Raw genomic sequence first — 26,730 nt, forward strand, 5'->3', positions numbered from 1 at the left:
GGCCAATGAGACTCAACGTAGGCAAGGGCAAAGCGATGCAAGTTGGAGTTGAATCCTAAGGATAAATCTACATTGGTGGGGTCTGAGCTGGCGGCAGCTGACCAGGCAAGAGTTGTGGTAGATATGCCACTGAAGATGTCAACTCAGTGTTGGACTGCAATAAAATAGGCACATGTTAAATTGGGGATTATTAGGAAGGGGTCTGAAAACAAATCAGCCAGTCTCATAATGCCCCTGGACACATTTGGAATACTGTTTACAGATCTGACCGCTACATCTGAAAAAAATATGGTGTTGGACAAGGTGTGGAAAAGGGCAACTAAAATGATTATGAGGATGGAACACCTTCCTTACGATGAAAGGTTAAAGAGGCTAGGGCTCTTCAGCTTGGGAAAATGGAAGGCTTGGATAAACATATAGAGTAGAAGTCCATAAGTGGCTATCAGCCACAAGGTACAGATGGAACACTATGGGACAGTGGTGTTCTGTATTCTTGGTTCTTGGGGGCAACAGTAGGAGGGCTTCTGGAGTTCTGGCCCTACTGGTGGACCTCCTGATGGCACCTGGGTTTTGGGCACTGTGTGACACAGAGCATTGGACTGGATGGGGCATTGACCCGATCCAACATAGCTTCTCCTGTGTTCTTATGTTGATCTTCGGTTTACAAAAATGCAATTCTAACATTCTGGCCCTGCTTGGATTCTTGCTGCATAAACAGAACATTTGGGGAAGAATTGGAGTATGCAACTCTGCCAACGGAGTCAAAGTTCACAGTTTAATCTTGGTTTTCTTGTTATTGACCTAGATGTCTCTTAAGACCTTGGCATGGGTGGAGATTGAGAATGTGCTCCCCTCTGAGATGGAATGGACTAAAAATCTGTGATGGCTCTCTGCCTACTATCCTTCCGGCAGTGTTCCAGTGCAAAGTTTTATGTTATTGGAATGCTCATCCATGTATTTCCTGGCACTAATTGTAGAGAGATAGAGGGAGACCTCACTACAAAGTAAATCCTAGGGCCAGCCTTCACGTCTTGTAGTCTTTGCTTGGGACCTTCTGGTTGCCCTCATTAATTGGATCAAGGACCTTCAGTACAATGGAGGGGGGAGTCTTAAGGATACTCTGCTGTTGCAAGAATGGCCTATCTTCTTGATGTGGGACTGTATACTGCAGTGCTGTTGTTATTGTTCTTTGCCGTCAAGTCACGGTTTACTTGTGACCCCCCCCTAGGGCAGGGGAGGCCAAACTGTGGCTCTCCATATGTCCATGGACTACAATTCCCATGAGCCCCTGCCAGCCACAGTTTGGCCACCCCTGTCCTAGGGTTGGCAAAGCAAGGGCCATTTAGAGGTGTTTTCCTATTGCCAACCTTGCTTAGCTTCCAAGATCTGACAAGATCTGCCTAGCCTTGGGCCATCCCAGTCTAGACATATTGCAGTGAGATTCCCATTAAAAAGTGGCAACGAGGATGCACTTCCTCTGGCCTTCCTGCTTTCATTCACTCTGGGCAGTGGCAGCAGTAAATGCTTCCTGCTTCTAGCTGGCTAATTGTACTGCCAGCATTTTCTGTGGGGCGGGAGGAACGTGTCTTGTAAATCGGAGTTGCATGCATTGCTGGGCAACTTTTAAGTGTGTTGGAGGAAGGCTGGCAGTCTCAGGTGATGGGAGAAGGGTCTTCAAGCCCTTTCTGCTGGCTGCTATCCAAATAGCTGTTTAATGTCACAAAAGAGAATGGGGCTTAGTTTTGCATGTTTTGAAAAATAAAAAAAATGCTTTGAGCATCACCAGCCCTCGCCCCCCATAAATTACAAGCTCCTTCAGTGTGGAAAGCATTGAGGTGGTGATTCCCTTGGATGCTTACATCATATTCTTTTGGCCATAGCCTAGTGCACATTGCAGAGAAACCAGATTCACAAGGGCTTAACAGGTGCCCTTATTGAAAGACTGAAAATTATTGAAAAGCGTTTTCATGGCAGACTCAATACGGGGTGGTTTGCCAGTGCCTTCCCCAGTCATTACCGTTTTACCCCCCAGCAAGCTGGGTACTCATTTTACCGACCTCAGAAGGATGGAAGGCTGAGCCAACCTTGAGCCGGCTGCTGGGATTGAACTCCCAGCCTCATGGGCAAAGCTTTCAGACGGCTGCCTTACCACTCTGCGCCACAAGAGGCTCTTTTAGGGGTATCTAAACCATAATTGGCAGGTGTTTTGCAGCCTCTGAAAGCCACTGCACCTAACAGGTAGGAGGCAAGGCAGCCATTTAGATCGGCATTGTGGCTTTCTCTGATTAGTAGCAATTGTATGGTGTAATTTGTGAGAGAGAATGAGCTCAAATCCTTGCTCCTTTCTTCCCCCCATACTGAAATGTTGCAATTAGAAACCAGCATCCAAACTGGGAGGTTTAACAAGGAGAAGGCTTGAATCCTTTAGCACCCTCATTTGTAAGCAAGAAACAAGCCCAAATGTGTGTGACACGCCTGCTGAGATGTATTGAAAATTTGAACATCTGAAGCTGCCTGAGGGGTCAGCAGCAGAATGCATGCATTTCCTGGAGCACATGAAGCTGTCTTATACGGAGTCAGATCTTTGGTCGATCAAAATAAGTAATGGGCAGCAATTCTTCTGTCACAAATCTTTCACATTACCTACGACAGGCTTTCTCAACCGGGCTGTTGTGAAACCCTGGGGTTCTTGACAGTCCTTGAAGGGTTTCCTGAATGGGTGGGAAGGGGAGGGGCCCCAAGTGGGTGTGTCTACAGCTCTGCTTCCCAACCATATTCTGCACGATGCGCCACTTCTGGGGTGTCTCGAAGTTTGAAGAATATTTGGGGGCTTCTCAACAGTAAAAAAGTTGAGAAAGGCTGGCCTACTTCCTGATCCTGTTAACTGGAGATACCGGGGATTGAACCTGGGACTTTCTGTATGCCAAGCAGATGCTCCACTACTGAGCCAAAGTCCCCTTTCAAACTACGGTTCTGATCCATGTGCAAGAAGAGGCACATGAACCCAAAGACTGGTGCTTGTTTTGAGTGCAGTTAGCACACACCATCAAACATATGTTTTGAGAGACTAGATGTAAAATACACAAATTAAATCTTAATGTTGTGTCATTCTCAGTGTTCCACATTGATCCTGGCCAGTCTGTATCTGCAAGAGTGCTATAACAACCCTCCCCCCTCCCCCCAATCTATATGATATCTTTTATTGGGGCCAGCCAACTGAAAGCAAAAGTATTGTGCAAGCTTTTGTGCTCACTAGATCACTTCTTCAGTCTGGCTGTTACTAAAATAAAAAGGAAAACAACATTACCGGGGCAAGATCTTGTGAGATTTCACACATACACCCCCACTATGCTATAAAACCAATGTAGCCCCAGGGTGTGATGACCTTGAATACTTCAAGGCAATCAGACTTAATTTGTGACGTTTGAAAGGAAGGGGAGTACTGCTGTGTGTCTCAGGATATTGCAACACAAAGCTTGTAGTGATCGAAATCCTGCTGCATTCTATCCTGTTTATTAGCAGTCAGGAAGCTGTGGGAGTGAAATTTTCTGGGGTCTTATCATTTGGATGCCAGGCTTCTTCTGGCCGCCATTCCTGTCTTCAATGCAGCAAGTCTTAAAATGTGCAGGGGGAGGGGGAGGGGGGGGAGAGACAGCCCAGGGTCCAGCAGTTCTAGAAAAGTTCAGATTGGCTGGGATGCTCTCAGTTGAGTTAGGTGGGAATGGATTAGTCCTTGTAGAAATGGCTCTGCTAGGCTGAGGGGCAAATTGTAGACCCTACAAAAGGCCTCTTTGTTCCTCCTTGGGGTTATTTCTTCCTTGGCTGAACTGGCAGGAACTTTTAGAAAGCCCTCAAATTGGGAGCCAACTTCAGCCTCCTCAGACTACCTGATTAAGAGTGTCCGACAGCCTTAAGCCTCCTCAGAGTACCTGATTAAGAGTGTCCGACAGCCCTTAAGGCTTTGTTCCACAGCAGTCCTCGTGGTGATTGGAGAAATAGTGTGCTGCAGAAGGGGTTGTAGGAACAGAGGGCTACTGACGGGCTAGGTTGATGATTTCCCACCATGGCCACCCTATTGCCAGCTGATATCTTTCCTGGTGGCCATTTGCTTTTTTCACCATGAGGAAGAGCCACTCCTGGTTTTTCTCTCTCTCATTGGAGCTGGAAGTGCTTCACAAGACTCCAGAAGGCATCATATTTGGGTACACAAGGAGCTCCCAGTCAGAAACAGCTGCCCCTTTCATAGAAGGATGGTTGGCCTGCAACCTCCCAGACTATTTTACTGCCATTTTTGTTCAGCCTCTGCTGGCAGTCATTTTGTGGTTCCTTAAGATTCCAGAAGTGCCCACAGGCTTTGGGGCCTAGACTGACTGTACTGGGAAAGAAGGGCTTCCAGAGGACAAAATGCTGAGGAAACCTTACTCTATTGTCTCAGAGTCATTCCCAGAATGTTTATGGACATGAATATTGCTTTATTACAATTGCAGTTAAAAGGCAGTCTCGTTTCTGTGAGCATCCTAAAGAAGCTGTTTGAATTGAACTACATAAACATTGGGTTTGAGTTTCTATGGAAGATGTCAACATTTTCCTTTGTGAGTGACAGATGCTTTCCATCTGCTGGTGGGCCCTGGAAGCCTGCTCAGCAGAGTATTTGAGATCTGATTTACAAACCACAAAAGTCTCGTTTCCGGCAGATTTCATCTTTTGTTAGGTGACTCTGAGAAGCTGTCTTGGCTTATATCCAAAGCTTAGAACGCGTACACTTTTTTCTTTAAGGCTTCAGATAGATGCTCTCAAGCTCATCTATCTTCTAAAAGCTAAACAAAACACTGAAAAAGGTGACTCACAACAAAGAAAGGGTAAGGCATAATCCTTGAATCCATAAGTCAGAGCTGAAAACATGAGAGACGAAATCTATGTTATATTAAATCATGGTGATGGGAATCAAAGGCATTGCCTGATGTCTTGGGGCCACCACCAGAAAAGGCCTTTCAGGTGCTACTTTGCTTCTCACTAATTTAAGAAAGGCCTCCAAATCTTAATCTGCAGAAGGAATGTATGTGGAAGATGATCCTCCTTAAAATATCTGCACACAAGATCACCACTAGCATCCTGAGAGCTCGTCTTGCCGTCCCTTCTACTTAGGCGCTGCTAAAAAGGAACCTCATTTCTGCTTGGTGGCTGCAGGTAAAAATGAACAAATTATCCAGGAGCTGCCTGTTCTATCTGAGTTGCATGAGAAGTAATTCCTACAGAAGTCAGTAGGGTCCACCTGCATGTTAATTCACTTAGGAATCCATCTCTGTGGTGAAAGACTTGGATATTCTTTAAATATTCCCAAAAAATCTTCACTGGTTCAAATTCTAGAAGTCACTAAGACTCTGTCCTCTGCTAAGAAAATACAGGCTTAGGCAATGTCTTGCGTATAACTTTCTCTGACAACCCGTAACCCTTTTCATGATTTGATAATACTGGGATGGATGATATACATGGAGATATAATTTTAGCCTGTGCCAGTTAATTAACATTGTTGGTTCTGGCTTGTGGGCCGTAGTAAAGACTGACTAATTGATTGTCTTCACTGGATCAGCTAGGCAGATCCCACCAACGATAGCGTTGCTTTCGGATGCGTTTACTAATGAACTCCCGGCTGGTTCCATTCTACAGCTCACCAGGTGTCTTAACTCGCATTTGTAATATGCAACTGGGAGCCGGGAGAGACATATTGTTGCATGTTGCTCCTGTGCTATAAATGGCCTCAAACGAGTCAATTAATTCTCTGGTTGCTTTGAATTGGGGAGCAGTCTTCAGAGGCAAATTGAAATGAGTGTAGCCCCTGTAGCTTCCTTCTCTTACCCCTGGTTCCTTCTCTGAGTTTTTGCTCAGGCTGCTTGCCAAAGTGTCCTTGCCCAGGGCCAGGTCTGAAGACTTGCATTGCATCACTGCCACCACTTCTCAGCAAGCGCCAGCGGCTGTCTGCAGGCAGGAAGTCACAGAGGTTTGATCCAGTTCAGCAAGCTAGTCTCTCTGAACGCCAGGCACTCTTCTGCAGTGCATTTCACACCGTTCATCTTCACCTGGATTCCTGAAAGTCTTTTGACTAGGTAGGACTGAGAAGGAGAGGGAAGGTGGCTCAGAGGTTGAGAACATAAAGAGCAACCCCCATCTAACACAACGATCAACCACTTCCTCTGGAGACCCAACAGCAGAATGTAGAGGTCAAGACCTTCCCCTGATGTTGTCCTCTGACGCAGGTATTTAGAGGTTTGCTGCCTCTAAATCTGGAGGTTCCTTTTAATCACCGTGGCTAGTAGCCACTGACAGATCTAACCTCCAGAAATCTAGCTCATCCCCTTATAAGTGGTCAGGACATCTGCTTGGCTTGCTGAAGGCCCCAGGTTCTATCCCCAGCGTCTCCAGGGAGGGGAGGGCACTCAGGTAGTGGGTGATGTGACAGGCCTCTCTGAGACTCCTGCTGCCTGACTTGGAGTTGAGAATACTGATGGTTGGTGATTCAGCACAAGCCTGCTTCTTGTGTTCATGTGTCATATATAGCTGTTGCTTCCTCCTCCGTGCCTCCTGCAACTTGAGATAACTTTCCTGCCTTGTCCCCAGAGCTCCTGGCAGAAGACAAGGATATTTTTAATCCCATGTAATTTTGCTCGTAGCTTGACTAAGCCAAGAAACATGCCGTCGAGCTAGTTTCGTGTCTGGGAAAGGATTCAGATTTTGGCTTTTCCTCATCAAGACCCAGCTCATTACGCCAGCACAAAGACCCCGTGCTGGGGCTGCGTCCTTGCCGCACCTTGTTTGTACAGACTTGGCTGTGCCAAGCATTTAGAGCAGGGCTCTCCGCATATATTTTTCTCTCCGAGGGTAGATTGTTAGTTCAGCCTCCAGGCCCTGGGAATCAAAAACAAGCCCCATCGCTCTTGGCAGCATTCTTCTTCTCTGCACAGGAAGCCGTAGGAGATATTTCTACGATCGTACGGCAAACAGGAAAGACGGCAAGCTGCAGGCGGGCCGGACTTAGCTGGACTGTGGCTGTTCCCCTGGCATTTGGCCTGCATGTCCCTAGGCCACTTGAGGAAGGCATCCACAGTGCCTCTTCTGTTTAAGGCTGGGTGCTTTGTGGGAGGAGGGTGCAGTCTAGGATGCAAACCTCCCCAGGGGCTTTCAGCATTGCATCCAAGCGACAATATTTCTATTCTGTATTGTGACACGAGGATCTGTCCGGCTAGCAGCAGGAATTGCAGACGATAATATTCCCAGTGTGTGTAGGATCGAGCTGTAAATCCACAAGTGCTTCCTCCGTTCCTTGAGACAGCGATTTCTCTTATGCTGTCTCTTAGGGAGGGTGGGTGGGTGGGGGAATATTGAAATGTTTGACCCACCTACCCCACGTCCATCTCATTCCTCAGTACTGGTATGGGCAGGGGCTTGATAAAACCTCTCTTCTTTGTTCCTGTGAAACTGGTTTCTCTTCCAGGCTGGCAAAGGCTAGTTCTTTGGATGCTTCCTGTACTTGTGTGCATGTGGGGAGGGGAGTCATGTTTTTCCCTGTCCATCTTTCATTTCTCAACCAAAGGGTTGCTTTTTAAAATATGTGTCCATGTGACACCCACTATCAAAGAGAAAACATGAGTCAGAGCTGGGATATGGCATTCCTAATTCTGCATTAAGCCTCGGTATAGGTCATGGCTTTTTTCAGGCATCAAGGCAAGAAACCCTGGTCTAAAAACAAAAGGAGAAAAAACAAGCCGCCACCCCCCCTCCCCTGGCCAAAGATATGCATTTTTCAGACCAGATACATATAGGCCGGTTGGTGTCTGCTCAATGACTGCCGTTGCAGATGTTCACCCAGGTCTTTTAAACCCAAAGGCTCAACCTTTTGTTCAAAGGCTGCAGAGTTTTTCTTTGGACACAGAAGTGCTACTGAGACAGTGCCCAAATATAGGTGGTATGTGTGTGTCCCAGGGGTACAGATGTTGGCAAATCATCTGATGCAGTGGACTCTGCTCTGTGAGAATTGGGCTATGATGAATCTGGCAAATTATTTGAGATATGTTTTTGTGAGTGTTATGTAGGGGAAGAAATGGAAGGGACAAAGTTATTTGCTTGTTTTATTGTAATATTTTATTGTAACTGACTGGATTTTTGGCACGTCCATAGTGGGACAAAACACTACGTGTAACCCATGGGCTGCCAACCTTTTCTTTAACAAGAAAAGCAATGAAAAATGTCTTCTCAGCAATGAAAAGTGCCTTGTTCTACTTCTCCAGCATGGTTTCTCCTATCCTAGAAGTTATGTATTCATTTATACTCAGCCTTTCTCCTCAATAGGGACCCAAAGTGGCTTGCATTGCTCCCAATTGCGCCACTCCTGGGGTGTCTTTTCAGGGGTTCTCAACAGTAAAAAAGTTGAGAAAGGCTGTAGCAAAGGATCTGGACTTGCTTGAGATCCTACCCTAGGATCTCTCCTTAGTCCCTTGCAGTGTGATCTCAGCTTCCCAGCTTGCATTTCAGAGTTTTGTGTTGTCTCTACGATGCACGTTTCAGCGTGTGCGTCTTCCCCAGAAGGCTCGACACATTAAATACTGGTGATTTTGTCTCCCGCAGACAATTTCCAGCAAGCTCCACGCTTAATTCATTTTGCTTCTTGGAGACAGTGTAGACTTGGCTTTGGGATTTCCTGGTAACAGAGGCGCTAAGTTTGGAGGCACATGTGCTGGCAGAGCTCTGGCCCAGCTTATTCTTTATTGACTAATCAAATGCTTCAGAATAGGAATGCGTCTGCCAGAGCCTTTCTATGCACCGGATCGGCAGGTTTTAGGGCTTGGGCTCTCAGGGGCATGCATCTTGGTAATCAGGAGATTGGCGTCTCAAAACATCTTGGCAGCTTGGTGAATGGTAAAACAGCAGTCAGATTTTATCTGGGACACATCCTCCCATTCCCCATAACTTTGCAATGAAGAGTAACCTGGGTCTTCCCCTTTGTCCATTGCTTGTAACCCCTCTCCAGTATTTAGTAATGGGGAAGCCTTTCCCTTCGTTCTGAGTTTTGGGGACTGCCTGTAGCCCTGTTCTCAAATTACAGTGAACACCCATGACATCCATGTATAGCAGGGGTAGTCAAACTGCGGCCCTCCAGATGTCCATGGACTACAATTCCCAGGAGCCCCTGCCAGCGAATGCTGGCAGGGGCTCCTGGGAATTGTAGTCCATGGACATCTGGAGGGCCGCAGTTTGACTCCCCCTGATGTATAGTATATGTATAGTGGCTTTTGTTTCTATTCTTGCTGAGCAATTCTCACGCTATGGCCAACATATGTATAGCTGAATGTATGATTTTTAAACCCCCCGTTTATCCAGCTCAGTTTGAGTTCAGATCCCTGGCTCCATTTGGAAAGTGAATGTGCACTGGTGCACTTTCCTGCAAAGAGATGTTACGCATGCAGGTCTTCGGTGCGTTCACTATAACATGCGCAAAGGGCCACAGGGATAGTGTGTTGAACAGAGAGACATGTGGGTGGACTTCGCTGATACGTTTGGGATCTTCTTGGCTGCTATACTTGTTAGCTCGTTCAGTCATCTACAATTCAGGCTCCTCTAGTTAAGATATTTACACGTCTGCCTTTCTCCTGAGCATCTTTTACTATATTGTCACTTTTTCCTGGGCTGCATCTTGCAGTATAGAGCATCCTGCCCTCATGTGGGCCTTGGTTGTATAATGTTGGTTCTGCTTTTTCTAGCCTTCAGCAGACACTGATGTGCCTACCTGGTAAATTTTCTGTTTTGCATCTACTGCCATGTCCTGGATTGAAGAAACCCAGCAGCTGACCTCCTTGTGTCTTGATTGCAGAAACTTTTTTTTTAAAGTTTATTTTAATATTTGGGTCTCAAATGCTCTTTCCACCAGCATGAGTGCTTGGTCATGTGCCTCCTCCCCTTGCAAGGAACAGAGCCACTAGGATAGCACTGATCGCTGTGAATCTCACAGCATCTTTATTGCTGCAAGCTACAGCTGATACCATGATCTAGACTCTGGGAACTGCACATGCTGTAGGGGATCTGTTTCAAGGGAAGGCCAAGAAACAGACTCTGCCAAAGACCTTTGCAGTGCCTATGGTAGTTGTGCAAGAGGGAGGAGCAATAAAGATGGGGGGAAAGGCTCCTGTAACGACACCCCCCCCCCTCAAGAAACAATGTGATCCTGGTCTTAGATTGTGCAGTGATATCAGGGCTCTCTCAGACCCACCTACCTCATAGGGTTCCTGTTGTGGGGAAAGGAAGGGAAGGCGATTGTAAGCCACTTTGAGACTCCTTTGGGAAGAGAGAGAGAGATTTTTAAAAGTTGTGAGAATCAGATTGTCACATAAAATGTCAAACAGTAAAACTCCATACTTTTTGAATTTTTGGTTTTGTACATTTTCCAGTTTTGTGTCAAATTAAAGATTTCGATGAGACCAAACGGTTGGTTTTTAAAGTTTTGAAATTGTCCAGAAAATAATGGAGCCAAAATCTCGGTATGCATCCAAAGCATTTAGCAGGGGGGGCTTAATTTCCAGGAGGACCTGCTCCTTGTACATCATCTGCAGACTGTGAATGTTTTTTTCTTTTTTTTCCCAGAGAAGCTCTACAATTCCAAGGGCCCCGAGTTGAGACGCTCTCTCTTCTCTCTGAAACAGCTTTTCCAGGTACGTTCTTTCTTGTCCAATTCTGTCCATGACCCATTGGCTGCCTGCTCCGCACACTGGTGATAATTCATATACAGCCAACTTAGACTCCCCTATATGTAGTTGGCTTGAGCACCCTGTTCTCTGTGGCTGGCCTAAAGAACACAGGAAACGGTCTCCTGATATCTAACCCCTGGTCCAGGGGTAGTCAAACTGCGGCCCTCCAGATGTCCATGGACTACAATTCCCAGGAGCCCTTGCCAGCATTCGCCAGCGAATGCTGGCAAGGGCTCCTGGGAATTGTAGTCCATGGACATCTGGAGGGCCGCAGTTTGACTACCCCTGCCCTGGTCTGTCTAGGTCAATCTTCTCTGTTGGAACCAGCAACCTGTCAGGGTTGGGCCCCACCCTGATGCATCAGCTCTCCAGAGTCTCAGGCAGAGGTCTTTCATATTGTCCCCTGTTTGATCCTTTTAACTGGAGATGAATTTGAGACCTCCTGAGTGCCAAGAGAGTGCTTTACCACTGAGCTACAGCCCCTTCCCTTCTGCAGACAGGCCCATCGATGTATAATTTGATCAATGCTTTCTTTATATTATGCTTGTAATTCATTTGTATTGATTGTTTATAAACTTGATGTGATCTGCCTTGAGAGGCAGCATGATGTAGTGGTTAGGAGCAGTAGCCTCTAATCTGGAGAACCGGATTTGATTCCCCACTCCTCCTCCACATGCAGCCATCTGGGTGACCTTGGGCCAGTCACAGTTCTCTCAGGGCTCTCTCAGTCCCACCTACCTCACAGGGTGCCAGCTGTCGAAAGAGGAAGGGAAGGCAATTGTAAGCCACTTTGAGACTCCTCTAGGTAGTAAAAAAAAAGCAGGGTACAAGAAACCAGCTCTTCTCTATTGTTGTTGCTATAATAATAATTGTTATTATTATGGATTGAACAGTGCTCAAACACAGCTTTCAACCAGCCATATCTCTGCATTGACTATACAGCCTTGTTCCTTGGCCTGCTATGATGCCTTATCTGATCATGCACCAGCCAAGGAGCCAATGGGGCTTCAGGATTCAGAGAGAAGAAATTTAACTTTCTGCATTTCTCTTGCAGGAGGATAAAGACCTGGTGCCCGAGTTTGTAAATTCAGAAGGGCTGTCATGCCTCATCACAGTGGGAGCTGAAGCAGACCAGAATTACCAGAACTATATCCTGAGAGGTGAGTGCAGCTCTGCCCCACAGCCGAGAGAATCAGCATTCTGGGAATGTCTGAGATCTCCCCTCCAAAGGGATCATAGACTCAGTGATATTCTTAGCTACACAACTGGATCCTCGCAGCCGGAATAGTCCAGGCTAGCCTGAGCTTGTCAGATCTTGGAAGCAAAGCAACTTTGGCTGTGGTTAGCACTTGGATGAGAGATCACCAGAAAGGCTAAGGTTGCTATGCCGAGGAAAGCAATGGCAAACGAACTTTCCTCATCTCTTGCCTTGAAAACCCCATGGAGGGTTGGCTTAAGTTGGTTGTGACTTGACAATACTTAATTATTGTTGTTATGAAGATCCTCTTCCCAAGCCATGCCCCCCCCCCTGCGGCCCCGTCAGCATAGGAAATGACAAGAGACAGGGCCTTTTTAGTGATAGCACCTTACCTTTGGAATGCCCTTCCAGGTATTGTTTGCCTGGCGCTTCTCATAATGTCCTTTAACCGCCAGGCCAAAACATTTCTACACACGGAGGCTTTTAACTGCAGAGTTCAATTTCTTAAAGCCGTTTTTACGATCTGCTTTTAAACTGTAGACTGTTTTATTAATATGCTAAGCAGCCATATGTCGTTTTTATGCCCTTGGCTTCTGATTTATGGCTTGTAATAGCGCTGCTAATTCGTATGGTGTTGTTATGATTTTATCGTATGTTTCTTACTTTGAGTGCCAAGAGCAGTTTTCTGGAGAGAGGCAGCACACATGCTTTAAATAACTGGCAAAACAGGGCAAGGCACGGTAGAGATTTGTGGGTAGCATGGCGTCCCCAAGTGGCATTTGGCTCTTGCACAGTATATGGTGGTTTTCAAGCGGAAATGGAAAGAAGACGGCTCATGTGTAAATCTTGTGTGTTTCTGCCTCTCTAAGCCCACCAAGTACTGATTAAAGGAGGCAGGCAAAACTGGCATTCACATGAACCTATGAAACTGCTTTATCCTGAAGCAGACCTCTGGACCATCGGTCAGTATAGTCCATGCAGAGTGGAAGCCACTCTCCAAGGCAGAGGTCTTTCACATCACCTTCTACCTGGACCTTTGAACTGGAGATGCCAGGGATTGAACCTGAGACCTTCTGCATGCCAAACAGATGCTCTGCCACTGAGCTACAGCCGCAGCCCTCTCAAATACTCACCAGTATTGACTGAGCCAAGCAGTACAGACCTTTTGAGTGGGAGGAGGTTACTTTGGTATTTCTTTCCTTTACAGGGCTATTGGTGGTCAGTCTTCAACTAATGTTGGGGGCAGGCTTATTAATATTTTCCTCCTGAAGTATGTGGGGACGGGGAGAAGTTTGAAAGAAGGGCTGTTTTTATTTTGATGGTTTTGGAGCTGAAATGCCAACTCACTAGCTGAGAGCTCTGGCTCTAGTTTGTGATCCAAAAAACTATGTTGGTGACCCGACCTGGATAGCCCAGGCAAGCCCGATCCCGTCAGATCTTGGGAGCGAAACAGGGTCAGGCCTGGGTAGTACTTGGAAGGGCAGCCTTTAAGGAATACCTGGGTTGTGACAAAGGGATAGGCAAGCCACCCCTGAACATCTCTATATTACACGCATGCCCTCCAATAAATAAGCAAACCAAAATAACCATAACAAAAATAGAGTCCAGTAGCAACTTTAAGACCAACCAAAATTTATTCAAAGCGCGAGTTTCCAAGTGCAGGCACTCTTCCTGAGACTAAATGGACAAACACCATAATTTTTTATTTATATCTCCACAATTATGATGGTTGTTCATTTAGTCTGAGGAAGAGTGCTTGCACTCGAAAGCTCACGCCTTGAATAAATCTTGATTGGTCTCAAAGGTGCTACTGGACTCTTTCCTTGTTATGCTACTTCAGACCAATATAAAATAACCGTGTCCTGTGACACTGGAGGCTTGGCCTTCATGTGGCTCGGACAGTGGCAAAGACAACGTTGGTGCCCCCGTATTGTTAGTAGTTAAAGGGTCTGACTACAGGATCTAGATGTTTTCAGGTTTGGATCCCTTCTCTGCCTTGGGAACTTTGCTGACTGCATCCGGGCCTGTCAGTTGCTCTTATCCTAACCCGCCTTCCAGGTGGTGGTTGCTGAAGATAAAAGAAAGGAGGGGAGAATCCGTTTTCTGTCCTGACGACCTTGGAGAAAGGGGTTATAAATATCACTAAAGCAAACCATTCCTGCCTTTCCTGCTTCCCCTACAAAGCCACCGGTATAGAAACCAACCCCCATTGTCTGAAACAGGGGAAGTCAAATGCGGCCCTCCAGATGTCCATGGACTACAATCCCTATGAGCCCCTGCCAGCATTCGCTGGCAGGGGCTCATGGGAATTGTAGTCCATGGACATCTGGAGGTCGGTAGTTTGACTACCCCTGGAAATGGCCCCCAAAGGGCTGCATTCTCTGGGTGGCATCTGATGCTCCCTCACTTTGGCAGGCCTTATGGCTCCTCCTTTCATGCTGACGTCTGCCTCCTCCACCCCAGGCACCTGCTGTGGGACTCTAGCAAATGCCCTTTTGGCTATGCTCTCTCTCTCTCTCCCCAGCTCTCAGTCAGGTCATGCTCTTTGTGGACGGGATGATGGGAGTGATCAACCACAACGAGACGGTGCAGTGGCTGTACACGCTTTGCGGGAGCTTGGTGAGTACATCCCTCCTGTGGCCGTGGAAGGGGGGATGTCTTCTCCCCTTCGCTTTCTCTTGCCAAGAGCCACCTTGGCCCAAAGCAAAACCCAGAAGCAAAAGTCATGTCATATTGGGACTGGCCATGAGTTCCATGCCTGAATTGTCTCTGGATCTCTGTGTGTCTCCTTTGGCTCAGCCACAGCCCAAGGGTGACCCAGTGGCCGACTGGATGCCTGCCCCCCCCCCCCCGAGTCATTCTTGCCTTTGAATCTGCTGAAGATTCTTTGGGCTTTGCTGCAGAGAACTCCCTTGCGAGGGCTGAAACTCCTTGAACTCTCAACGTAACTTCTAAGACAAGGGTGGCCAAACTGTGGCTCTCCAGATGTCCATGGACTACAATTCCCATGAGCCCCTGCCATCATGCAAGGACATCTGAGAGCCATAGCTTGGCCACTTCTGTTCTAGGAGCTGATAGAGAGTTTCAGAAGCTGAGAAGTGGCAGAAACAGAGGGGTACATCTGCAATAAAATAAATAAAATGCCAGTCTTCTTGTTTTTTAAGCAGGCATACCTGGGTGGTGGGGAAGACGGTGGAGAAGGAGGTCTCCTCTTTGCAGCTTGAGTTTGGTTTGGCAACGAAGGACATCTTCTTGATCACAAAGGAGTCCTGAAGCCAAACCTTTTAAAGAGCTTGTTTGCCATCCCCATCGGTGGTGCTGGACAGCAGCTCTGTGGCACGATCTGGTCCTGGGAACGCCTTGGTGCAAAACTGACAAGGTGGGTTTCTCTCCCCTCCCTAGTACCGCCTCGTGGTCAAGAGTGCCCTGAAGCTTCTGCTTGTCTTTGTGGAATACACCGAATCCAACGCCCAGCTGTTGATCCAGGCCGTCGTAGCCGCAGAAGAGGTCAGAGGTGAGGCTGCCAGCCTTGTGCTTGAAGCGAGTGGGGGGCTTTAGTCTTCAGGTGGGCTGCAGTTGCAACCGAGAGAGAGCTGAGGGTTTTTATCAGCTCTTATGCCATTAAGAACAGAGTAAGCACTATGTGTAAAGGGTCAATGTCTCTCAGATGGAAAATCGTTTCCTGTGGCAGTGTAACCTCGAATGTCAGAACACCCACCCCAGGGCCAGTTTTATACCTGCACATTCTTGGGAGTCAGAGTCCCTGTGCTTTTACCTCCTACCTAGAAGGCGCTTCCTGCATTTTGTCCGCACCTGCAGTGCCGCATGGTCTCAGTGCAGAGGATCTGGTTGTGCCATAAAGGTGGATCTTCCTCTGACAGGAGAGGTAGATCTGGCCCACACCAGGGCTGCAGGGTAGGAACAGCTGCGCTGACACAAGCCGAGAGACAGCATGGTGTAGTGGTTAAGAGCAGCGGTGTTTGATCTGGCGAGCCGGGCTTGATTCCTCGCTTCTCCACATGCAGCCAGATGGTTGACCTTGGGCTCTTCACAGCTCTGATAGTGCTGTTCTCAGTGATATCAGCACTGATAGTGCTGATATTACAGTGCAGTGATATCAGGGCTCTCTCAGACCCACCTCCCTCATAGGGTTCCTGTTGTGGGGAGAGGAAGGGAAGGCGATTGTAAGCCACTTTGAGACTCCTTTGGGAAGAGAAAACGAGGTATAAAAACCAACTCTTCTTCTATCAGGGGGGTCTCAGTACCTGACCAGTGGGGTGGGAAAAGAAACAGCAGAGGGAGAGGACTGGATCCCACCATCTGCCAGTGGAATGTAGTGGCTGTCATGGATCTTCTGCACTTCCCCTCCCCTCTATCTGTCCTTTTCTCTCCCAAGGATGGGGTTACCATTCTGGCCTGAATCCCCTGCCAGCCAAGCCATCAGCATTCACCTCATTATCTTACAGGTGGCTTTCCATGGTCTAGGCTTGTCTCGATCCTGGAGCAGAACAATGGAGCTGATACGGAGCTCCAGGTGTTTGCCATGACGCTTATCAACAAGGTGACTCTTGGGGGTGGGGTGGGGGACATGCCAGGTTCCTTTATGTGTCTGGGCTCAGCTGGATGGGACTTTGGCAATGGTGCTTCATCTTCAGCACCCTCTTGATGTTTCACAGACACTGGCTGCCCTCCCGGACCAGGACTCTTTCTATGACATGACGGACTGCCTGGAGCAGCAGGGCATGGAGCGGATCATTCAGCAACATGTCAGCAACAAGGGCACGGACCTGGACTTGAGGCAGCAGTTGGTCATCTACGAGGTTCGTCCACTTCTCATTCCAGTTGTCATTCCTGCCACGCGCTACGTATCGTCCCAAGCTCTTTGTGGGAAGGGCAGTGAACAAATGCCAAAACTCCAGAATGGGATTTACAACTGTCAGATCTTTCTTTGGGGTGGGGGGTGGGGATTGTTCCCCATTGCCTTGCTGCAGGTCTCATCAGATCTTCTGAACCGTAGACCTTTTGATTGTTATCCTGTTAAATTGCTATTCTCTGTAGTTGTTGTTATTATTACTATTGTTGTATTTTACTGGACACAAATCCAAGTTCAATGTATTATTCTTTATGTTCCATGTGAACCGCCCTGAGCCTCAGGGGAGGACAGTATACAAATGGTGGGTAGGGTAGGTTGAATTAATTAATTAATTAATTAATTGAGTTGGAAGGGGTCATACATGACATCTAGTCCAGCCCACTGCTCAATGCAGGATCAGCTTAAAGCAGCCATAATAAGTATCTGTCCAGTCGCTGCTTAAAGACTGCCAGTGAGGGGGAGCTGACCACCTCCTTAGGCAGCCCATTCCACTGCTGAACTGCTCTGATTGTGAACATTTTTTCTCCTGATGTCATAGTTTAAAGCCATTACTGCAGGTCCTACCCTTGGCTGTCAACCCTTGGCTGTCCCTGCCCTTCTCCAAGTGACAACCGTTCAAATACTTGAGCCGAGCAATACTGTTCCCTCTCAGCCTTCTCTTCTACAGGCTGAACATTCCCAAGTCCCTCAACCTTTCCTCACAGGGCTCGGTCTCCAGGCACCGGATCATCCTTATTGCTCTCCTCTGCACCCTCTCAATTTTATCCATATCTTTTTTTGAAGGGAGGCCTCCAGAACCGCACACAGGACTCCAGGTGCAACCTGACCAATGTGGTATACAGCAGAACTATGACATCTTGCAATTTTGATGTTGATACAGTTCAAAACTGCATTTGCCTTTTTCACCATTTATCCACATCCTCCTAGCATGTCTTGTTTTGTGCCCTCCAGAATGCTCTCAAGTACGAGGATGGAGTGGAAGAGTCGCCATCCGGCCCGCGCAAGGAGCGGAGGAAAGGAGACGAGAATCGGAGGGGGCGGCGGTCCGTGGGGTACATCATGGCCCAAGAGGAGAGCCAAGGGGTCCGAGCACCTGAAGAACTTCAGCCCAGCCCTGCTCAGGATTTGAGTCTGGATGTGAACAGCAATGGCCAGTGAGTTGGGTGGGACCCCAGGGAAGCGGGAGATGCTGAATCCTCTTTGAGGATGGCCTGCAGCACAGTGATTGAGCACCTGCAGGTGTCTTGATGTCCTTCAGAGCAACAGCTTCCAATCCATCTTTTCTCATCTGTTGCAGTCCCACAACAAAACCTCTCATCTGCCCAAAGAAGCACAGAGTCCTAAGGTTGTCTGTGGGGGCAGACTGCATTGACTGTGCATGTTAAGAGTACTTATCTGGACGGGTCTCTTTTTCAGGGCCAGCTTTACGAGCATGTATAGCAGCACATCGAACGTGCAGCTTTCAGTGTTGTCAGGACCTTCGGAAGAGGAGCATCCAGGGAACCTTGGCGAGAGGAGCGTTTTCAAGTAGGTTTCTGTCCTGAGAAGACTCGATCCCCGTTTCTCTTTCGTTTTCTCCAAACTGACTGTAGAGGGACTGAACTTTGCATGCCTGGTATAGGTTGTAAGGCTGGGTGCTAGAGGTTATAAGGCCCCAAATGACCCCAGAGGGGAGACCTGTGCTCTCTTCTCTCTAGGCTGGTATTTCTGATCTCCAGCTGATGGCCTGTGGGTTGGGCTCAGACCAGGAAGAGGCTCTGCGTGGTCCTTGTAATGTTCTATGCCAGTGACACTCAGGAGCCACACGTGGTTCTTGATGGCAGGCTGTGTGTGGCTCTTCTGAGCCCAGTTCCCCCCTGCAGCACCTGCCCCACGTTTCAGGAAAGGGGGCAAGGCTCTTACCTGGTAGGGCTATGGATCTTCCTGAGCTGTGGGGTTAGTCCCGCTGTTCTACAGCATCTTTCCTTGTTTCCTTCCCTCCCCCCTCCCCTAAGGAAAGTCCAGAAGAGCCCAGCACCATGTGCTATTAAAAAAACATGTGCTATTTAAAAAAAACACACAGATTGGTAGCCCTACATTAGTCTGCTGCAGCAAAATGAAACTGCAGCTTTGCAGCCCCTTAATTAAGCTGGCATCCAGGGGCAGTAACTAACTAACTTTATTAGCATTTATTCCAGTGCATTTATGAATCGGAGCTCACTTCATCAGACGTGTGGTGTGTGCATCCATTAGGCTGATACCTATATATTGAAAGCGTCCAGCAGCCTACAGTGAGGTGTTACAAGGAGGGGATAAATATATCATGTATGGATGTATCCATGCTGTGACTCGCTGCTGAAATGCCCTGAGGTTTTTAAGGTGCCCCTGGACATTTGTTTTTAAAAAGAACAGCGGTGTGACTCTCAAGCAAAGACAGGTGCTTTGGGCCATTCTGCATTCCAGCTGTGTGTGGGCTGGGCCAGAGGTGTGGGGTTGTTTGGGGAGAGGGCAGGGAGAACAACTAAGCTGGGAGGCTCTATGGAAACCACGTGGGTGTGGTTCTGGTCGGAAGACTGGAGCTTTGTCCCCAGGTATTGAAAGTGGGTGAGGCATGAAGCACTCCCCCCACTGTGCAATTTGGGAAAGGCTTCTGTAACCTTCTCTGGATGCAGCTGCACCTGTCCCTTCTGCAGATGGGACTGCTAGGAAGAGACTGGACAATGCCCTGTTCAATGCACTTCCGAGTCCTGCGGAGGGAGGAGGAGGCAAAATCCTGAGGGAGATGGCCCAGTGTATGGTGGAGGGGGGCGCTGTATATCCCCTCCCCTTTCTCTCAGGTTGCTGCAGTTGGAGGAAAACAGGAAGTGCTAAGAGCCTGCTATTCAGAAGCAAAGGTCTTTGCAGATGGCTCAGGGCAGTCTGTTTGGAAGGGTCTGCTGCTGCCCACGTCCCCAGCTTCTGCCTCTTCTCCTCCCCTCTTTTTTTCTTTCTGCTGATTGCCCAGCTGCCATGTATGTCCCTTCTTGTATAGCAATGAGCCAGGAAGAACCAGCCCACTCTGCAGTCTAGTTGGGGGTGCTTCTTCTAGCCCAGTGGTCCCCAACATGGTCTCCACCCCTGTCTTTCATGGCACCTCCTTTCCCAAAACTCCCAAGTTTGTCAACCTCATTGCGGCACAGGGTGCCTTAAGGAAGCCTATGCGCCTGCAGTTTTGCAGTTGGCCCCAGCCTCCATGGCGGCCATGTTGGGGTAAGAGTTGCTGCCTTTCCACAACATTCCAGAAGCATCCACAGGCTCAGCAAGGTTAGGACCCCCCTCTTGACGATAGGGGCAGTATAGCCCGTGTGTCATTGCGGTCACAACCGCCAGTTGCTGAGGGGAGGGGTGTTGCTACTGTGGGGTGTGTGTTTGGCGGGAATTACCCCCTTTCTGCCTTAGCCTGTTTTCTGCCCATCTTGTCACCTTCTGCTTTCCTGGTGCTCATCGCTTCTGCTTCAACTTCCTTTCCTTTTCCAGACTGCATGAAACTGCCCCTTCTTGGTAAGTGATTTCACAAAACTCGCTCTGTGTGAGTGTGTGTGTGGTTTTTCTTGGCCCAGTGGGGGGGCTGGAATCTGTTTGCCCAGCATGGGACTGAATCTCCCTCAGCATGTGATTTTGGGACTGCCAGGATTGGCCTTGGTTGTGCCTCTGCATGCTTTTCCTGGGGCATCTGTATCTAGGTCTTGAGGAGGGAATGCTGTGCCAGGGAAGCCAGTGTGGCCTCCGGAGGAAGTGTGCTGGCACGGGAAAGCCAGTGTGCAGAGTTAAACTATGTTGGTCTTCAAGGTGCCAAGGGAGTCTACCTTAGTTCTAAAGAATAGAGCTGTCTTTCCTGGACTTCCTTAGAGGTCCCTTCTGCAGTCTTGTAGCAGGACTTTGAAAAAACAGGTCTTGACTTCGGGGGGGGGGGATCTTATGGCCACCCAGACCTCTTTTTTATACCCCTTTCATAAAGCTGATGCAGTAATAATAATAAACCTTTACTGGCATAACTGCTGATGCAGTAGTAGTTGTGTAAACCACAATACATTCATTTAAGCTCTTGGGTGGGAGGGAGGGGTGTTAACATTTCAGAACTCACAGTCAAACTCCTAACTTGTTTTAACAACTTAAAAAAAAAGAGTCCCTAAAGTAACTCCAGCCACATCATGCTCGTCTCTATTATAGGTGCGTGCGTGGCATAGTACCCAAAGCTTTCATGGAAAATTTGGTTTGGTAGATGGGAGGAGTTTTGCATCTGAGTGGCTTACAGGGGGGAGGGGGCTGCAAGGGTCCCATTCCCCCCCCCCCAAGGCCTCATGTGCAGACATTGTACTGCAATGCTTGCTTTCTGAGGCCGCTGGGATGAAGTCAGGTGTCTGCTGCTCAGGAGTGGCAAAGCAAGGCCGGGATGTGTCTCGTTCCCTTCTGGCATGGCTTTAGTTTTTGCTCAAAGCCCAAAGACAAGCTGCTGGTTGGAGGGGAGTGCAGTGCAGTTAGGTAGAAGGAAATGGGTCCAGCTCGATGGCTTCCCTTTTGCATGTGGCTCTCGGCTTCGGGGCTGGGATCGCCTTGGCAGGGCGTGTGGGAGTGGAAGGGCGCAGTGCCCTCGACCCAATGGTGCTAACTGACCTTTTATCCCAGGCAACAGGAGCCCCCTCCGGCCTCTGCAGACAAGCCTATTCTGAGGCGTTTTGAGTAAGTGCAGACTTGTGTGTGCTTCGCCAGGGGCAGGCTTGGAGCATTTCTGGCGAGCGCGGAGTCTCTCTGGAAGACCCACATAGGCACGCAAGCTCTCTCGTCCCAGATCGCAAAATTGACTTGTCCTTGGTTTCAGGCCTTCATTGAATGAGGAACATTCCATTCCTGAAGGTCACAGTTTCTTTCAAATGGTGGGGGCAAAGAACTAGGTAGAAGAAGAGTTGGTTCTTATATGCCACTTTTCTCTACCAGAAGGAGACTCAGAGTGGCTTACAATCCCCTTCCCTTTCCTGTCCCCACAGCAGACACCCTGTGAGGGATGTGAGGCTGAGAGAGGTAGTTTCCACTAAGGATCTCTCCGTTGTCCTGAAGACTTTAAGAAGTGCTTGAGGGCCGGTGGCTCATTAGAAGAGAATCTGCTTGGCATATCAAAGGTCCCATGAAGAAGAGTTGGGTTTTATACCCCACTTTTCACTGCCCAAAGAAGTCTCAAAGCGGCTTACACTCACCTTCCCTTCCTCTCCCTGCAACAGACACCCTGTGAGGTAGGTGGGACTGAGAGAGCTCTGAGAGAAACTGCTCTGTGAGAACAGCTCTAACAAGACTGTGACTAGCCCTGGATATCACCAAGCTGGCTCTTGGCTAGGGTGCTTTGAATGCCCAGCATGAGCAGCTCTCTAAACAGACAACAGGTAAGTTGTCACCGTGCCCCTCGCCTTCATTTTTGTCCTTACTACAACCCCATTAATGGAGGTTATGCTGAGCCAATGAAGCTGGCCCAAGGGCCACTCAGTGAACTTCCACAGCAGAGGGGATTTGAACCTGGGTCAGCCAGATCTCGAAGCTGCCAGTCTAACCCCAGTGCCTAGTTGGCTCTCGAAGGAGCTTCCACAGAGGGATGCATGTGTGTGCCTTGTGCGTAGTAGGTGCTTTGCCCTGTTACGCGCTTCTGCGGTGTGATTTTCCTCCTCAACAGGTGAGCTGCACCTTCAGGGATGGCTACAGTTGTGTGCTGTGGATCCATCTCCTGGGCATGTCGCTGTGATGGGTCCGGTCTGCGTGCTGCAGTGTTGGCATGGGTCTCTGTCTCCCCGATCCTCAGCGAGGTGGGCTTTCTCTTCTCTTGCAGAGCCCGCTTCTTGGAGAACCTCGCTGCCTCACAGATGGAGAAGCTGTTTGCCATGTCCAGGGGCCGGGCAGAGGTGCTAGCTGAGGCGATGCCAAGTGCTGAGCAAGGTAGCCCAGGTAACAACGTTTGTGAGTGTGCAACTAATCTCTCCTCGGGAGGACAGCAAGCAGTTCCGTGCCTGTATATGCCAGAAAGGACAAGGGCTTACAGTCCTCTCCCTCCTGCTGAGACTTTCCTTTCTCTGTTCCCTGCTTCCTCTTGTGCTGTTTCTGTCCTTGGCCCTGCCTGGGGAACTGAACCTAACCTCTTCTGCTTTGCCTTTAGGGAGGCAGAGAGAAGGGCAGAACGGAACCACCAACGGGACAGAGCCTGTCACTACCTCAGGCAGCTTTGATGGTGAGGGGGCTGGTCAGGTTGCTGCAGGCCATGGTACCTCCAGCACCTGTCCCATTGGCCCCGAGCCCATACCAAGTCCAAGCCACAGACTTGTCCCACCCGGCGAAGGCACGGAGGCCTCCGGTGGCGTTTCTGAGAAGAAGCTTATGCTTGACATGTTGTTCTCCAAGACCCCGACGGAGTTGGAGAGGACACTTCTAACCCCTGCCGAGAACCGCCCGGCAGAAACGTGGAGCAAGCTAAGCCTGGACGAAGGCGGGGACCGTCCAGGCAAGGGGACAAAGTCAACCTCCGACATGCGGGCCCGACCTCTGCAGGGCCAGTTGAGCATTGATGCGGAAGCCAACTTACAGAGTCTAGAGAGTACCCTTCTGTCTCCCTTTAGAAAGGACTTGGAGGCCATGTGTTGGGAAACCAGCCCAAAGCTGCTGAAAATCAGGGACCTGGACTTCTCCGACCTGGGCAGGGAAGAAGATTTTGATGTTCTAGAGGCTGAAATGGAGAAGGCGTCATCCCACACACTTGACCGCTGTACTGCTACAACTGCAGATGGTGTTTTGGCTCCTCCCCCTCCTCCCCTCCCTCCTGGCTTTGCCCCTCCTCCCCCTCCTCCTCCCCCACTACCTGGCTGTCCCCCTCCGCCGCCACCTCCCCCACCTGGTTGTCCTCCTCCTGGCTTACTTAGTTCTTCTGCGGGAGATTCTCATCGTCCTGCTAAGAAGAAGACGGTTAAGCTTTTCTGGAGAGAGTTGAAAAATGTGGACAGCTCGCTGAGGATAAGAAAATTTGGGCAGGCCACTCTGTGGGCATCCCTGGAGAAGGTAGAGATTGATACGGCCAAACTGGAGCATCTGTTCGAGTCCAAGGCAAAGGATGTGCTTCCCGCTAAGGTAGGTTTCCAGGACGTCCCCTGGCATATCGGTTTTGTGCTCCTCTGGACCTCTAGCCCTCGAGACTTAATCTAGATGAGATAAGATTGTCCATCACTTCACAGTGGCTCAGTGGCAAAGCCTCTGTTTTGCATACAGAAGGTCGCAGGTTCATTCCCCTGCATCTCCAGTTTAAAGGATGAGGTAAGAAGTGAAAGGATCCGGAGAGCCTGTCAGACAAAGCAGGCTAACCCTTGAGCCATTACCATAGATCAGAGGTAGTCAACCTGTGGTCCTCCAGATGTTCACAGACTACAATTCCCTTGAGCCCCTGCCAGCGTTTGCTGGCAGGGGCTCATGGGAGTTGTAGTCCGTGAACATCTGGAGGACCACAGGTTGACTACCCCTGCCATAGATGGCTTTGCACAGGGCTCTTAGTCAAGCTGGCTCAAGGGATCCTCCTTATTTAGAGGCAGTCTTCCACAGAATCCCACTGCCTATGAACAACACCAGAGCAGAAGTCTTTGGCTTCCGTTCCCTGTTTGTTGTCTTTCCCCTTCCACTGGTTGGCCACTCTGAGAAACTGGATGCTGCTCTGATCCAGCAGGGCTGCTGGCCTGGTGTATTTTCAAACTGAAATCCTGAAAGAGGTACTGCCAGTCAGAGCAGGCAGCACTGTCCTTGGTAGACCAAGGGCCAGACTCAGTAGAAGGCAGCTTCATGTGTGTCTGCTGAACTGTGGCTCAGGAAACACCCTGGCTGTTCCGAGGAGAGGAGATGGGTTTATAAATGTGTTGCCATCTCATGTGATCACGTGTGTGACCTCCTTTCTTCCCACCCCAAGAAAGCTGCCGATGGGAAGAAGGTCCTTGTGGTCTTGGATCCCAAGAGGAGCAACGCCATCAACATTGGCTTGACGGTGCTGCCTCCTGCTTACATCATCAAGACGGCCATTCTCAACTTCGATGAGTTTGCAATTACTAAGGAAGGGATCGAGGTGAGGGCAGCACACAAGGTTTGCTTCCTTCAGGCTGTCTGGCAAGTTGGGCCAGGCGGTCAACCTTCCCCATCCCCTTTGCATGCAGGGCCCTTGACCCTCCATAGTACGCAACCGGCTAGCCCTGATTTCTCCGTCCTCCTCTTTTTGCAGAAAATCATGACCATGGTTCCAACAGAGGAAGAGAAACAGCAGATTCAAGAGGCCCAGCTAGCTAATCCAGATGTCCCTTTGGGGACAGCAGAGCAGTTCCTTCTCACGCTTTCCTCGATCTCTGAGCTTGCTGCCCGACTTCAACTCTGGGCTTTTAAGCTGGACTATGAGACCATGGAGCAGGTACGCTGTTGAGTGCACACGCCCTGAAGGGCTGGGCCAGGAGGCGGTCTGTAACATTTTCACTATTTAGGAACAATACATTTCTCAGTGTGCTTTTGTTCTGGCCAATGTCCATTTTGATTGTATCTAACCACCGGCCTGGTTTCCTTTCCCCATGGACCAATCCTAGCATAATAGCTTTCTCCAATGAGTTGAATCGCATGATATGGCCATAGTAAGCGAGCCAGAATTTCGTGATTTTGCCAACGATATATCAGGCGTTATGCGCTGTCATATCTCCTTGTTCGTGACTTTTGCTGTCCATGGAACCAGCAGAAGCCTTCTCCAACACCAGAGTTCAAATGAATCGATTCTCCTCCTGTCTGATTATAGGCTGCTTCTTCATAGAAATCCCGCTGTATGCTTGCTTCACTAAGAACCATAGGTGAGCCTTCAGCTTCCGCTGCCTGTTCTATCAGAGACTTCGGCTCTCCTTAAACCCATGTCGCTTGTACTGCCTGTGAGTGCTGAGGCAGCTGCGGGTCTCCTTTCTCTATGGAAATATGACCTTGTTTGGCTCAGAGGCTCTCTTATATCCTCTCCTATCCATTAAACCTCCTCTTCAGTTGTCTCCCCAACCCAAATCCTCTTCTCTCTGACTTCTCAAATCCCACTAGCCACGCTTGGAATTCCCTCTCTTAGAACTCACCAAGGCCACTCCCCCTTCTCCTTCAGGAATGCCCCCTCCCACTAGGGATTCTTAGGTCCTTTATAACGCCCTTTGCACTCCCAGCTACACGGGTCCACCACAGGGTCCTGCAGGGCTTTGCTGACTCCCTGCTTGTAAGAGAGCTTGAGCTTTCGATAGAGGAGCCTCTCTCTGATAACCTGATCCAGAAGCAAGTGGGCTCTGTATGGAGCTACACTGGGCAGCGGAGCAGTCTTCCCTTTCCATTCCCTCTTTGGATTTAGCTGCAGGGCGTGCTGTTGCATACAGATGCATTTAAAGGCCTTTTCTGGTTACAAGCCAAGGTGTTCTTTGAAGAATTCCCTTTGCAGCGGCAGTAGGCAAACGATTCCCCACCCCGAAGGCTGAAATGGATTGTCTTGTTGCATGTCTGCGTTGCTTCTGTGCAGGAAATCGCTGAGCCTCTGTTTGACTTGAAGCTCGGGATGGAGCAGCTGGCCTTGAACCAAACCTTCAAGCACATTCTTGCCACTCTGCTCGCCATGGGCAACTTCCTGAATGGATCCCAGGTGAGGAGGGTGGAGAGGCGGGGAGAGAGAAATTTCAGAATGGAGGAGTTCTGGTAGGCAGCCTGATTCAGACCCAGGGAATGAACGACCTCCACAGCATCTGAGGGAGAGAGTCCTTTGTCCTTCTCCACTTAGTAAGTGGTCAGTCTACATTGGGGACTGAACCAGGGATGCCAGCCTCCAGGTGGGACCTGGGGATCCCCTGGAATTACCACTCTAGGCTGCAGAGATCAGTTTCCCTGGAGAAAATGAGTGCTTTGAG

General features: G+C 49.1%; 1 protein-coding gene across 2 annotated transcripts in view; it reads left to right on the top strand.

The window, feature by feature from the left end:
- Positions 1 to 26,730, top strand: part of FHOD1 (formin homology 2 domain containing 1) — a 57,397-nt gene that overhangs the window by 25,225 nt on the left and 5,442 nt on the right. The window contains exons 4-18 of one of the 2 annotated variants that reach the window (XM_077309838.1): positions 10,630 to 10,697; positions 11,788 to 11,893; positions 14,456 to 14,550; positions 15,334 to 15,445; positions 16,398 to 16,492; positions 16,608 to 16,751; positions 17,756 to 17,958; positions 18,221 to 18,331; positions 20,300 to 20,323; positions 21,449 to 21,502; positions 22,635 to 22,750; positions 22,959 to 23,920; positions 24,744 to 24,896; positions 25,050 to 25,232; positions 26,349 to 26,468. In XM_077309838.1, the coding sequence (XP_077165953.1) occupies positions 10,630 to 10,697; positions 11,788 to 11,893; positions 14,456 to 14,550; positions 15,334 to 15,445; positions 16,398 to 16,492; positions 16,608 to 16,751; positions 17,756 to 17,958; positions 18,221 to 18,331; positions 20,300 to 20,323; positions 21,449 to 21,502; positions 22,635 to 22,750; positions 22,959 to 23,920; positions 24,744 to 24,896; positions 25,050 to 25,232; positions 26,349 to 26,468 (2,546 nt within the window). The remainder of the gene's footprint in view (positions 1 to 10,629; positions 10,698 to 11,787; positions 11,894 to 14,455; positions 14,551 to 15,333; positions 15,446 to 16,397; positions 16,493 to 16,607; positions 16,752 to 17,755; positions 17,959 to 18,220; positions 18,332 to 20,299; positions 20,324 to 21,448; positions 21,503 to 22,634; positions 22,751 to 22,958; positions 23,921 to 24,743; positions 24,897 to 25,049; positions 25,233 to 26,348; positions 26,469 to 26,730) is intronic. The other variant, XM_077309839.1, reaches the window with a different exon arrangement.

This window comes from Paroedura picta, chromosome 14 (genome assembly GCF_049243985.1).
Source record: "Paroedura picta isolate Pp20150507F chromosome 14, Ppicta_v3.0, whole genome shotgun sequence".
Lineage (NCBI taxonomy): Eukaryota > Metazoa > Chordata > Lepidosauria > Squamata > Gekkonidae > Paroedura > Paroedura picta.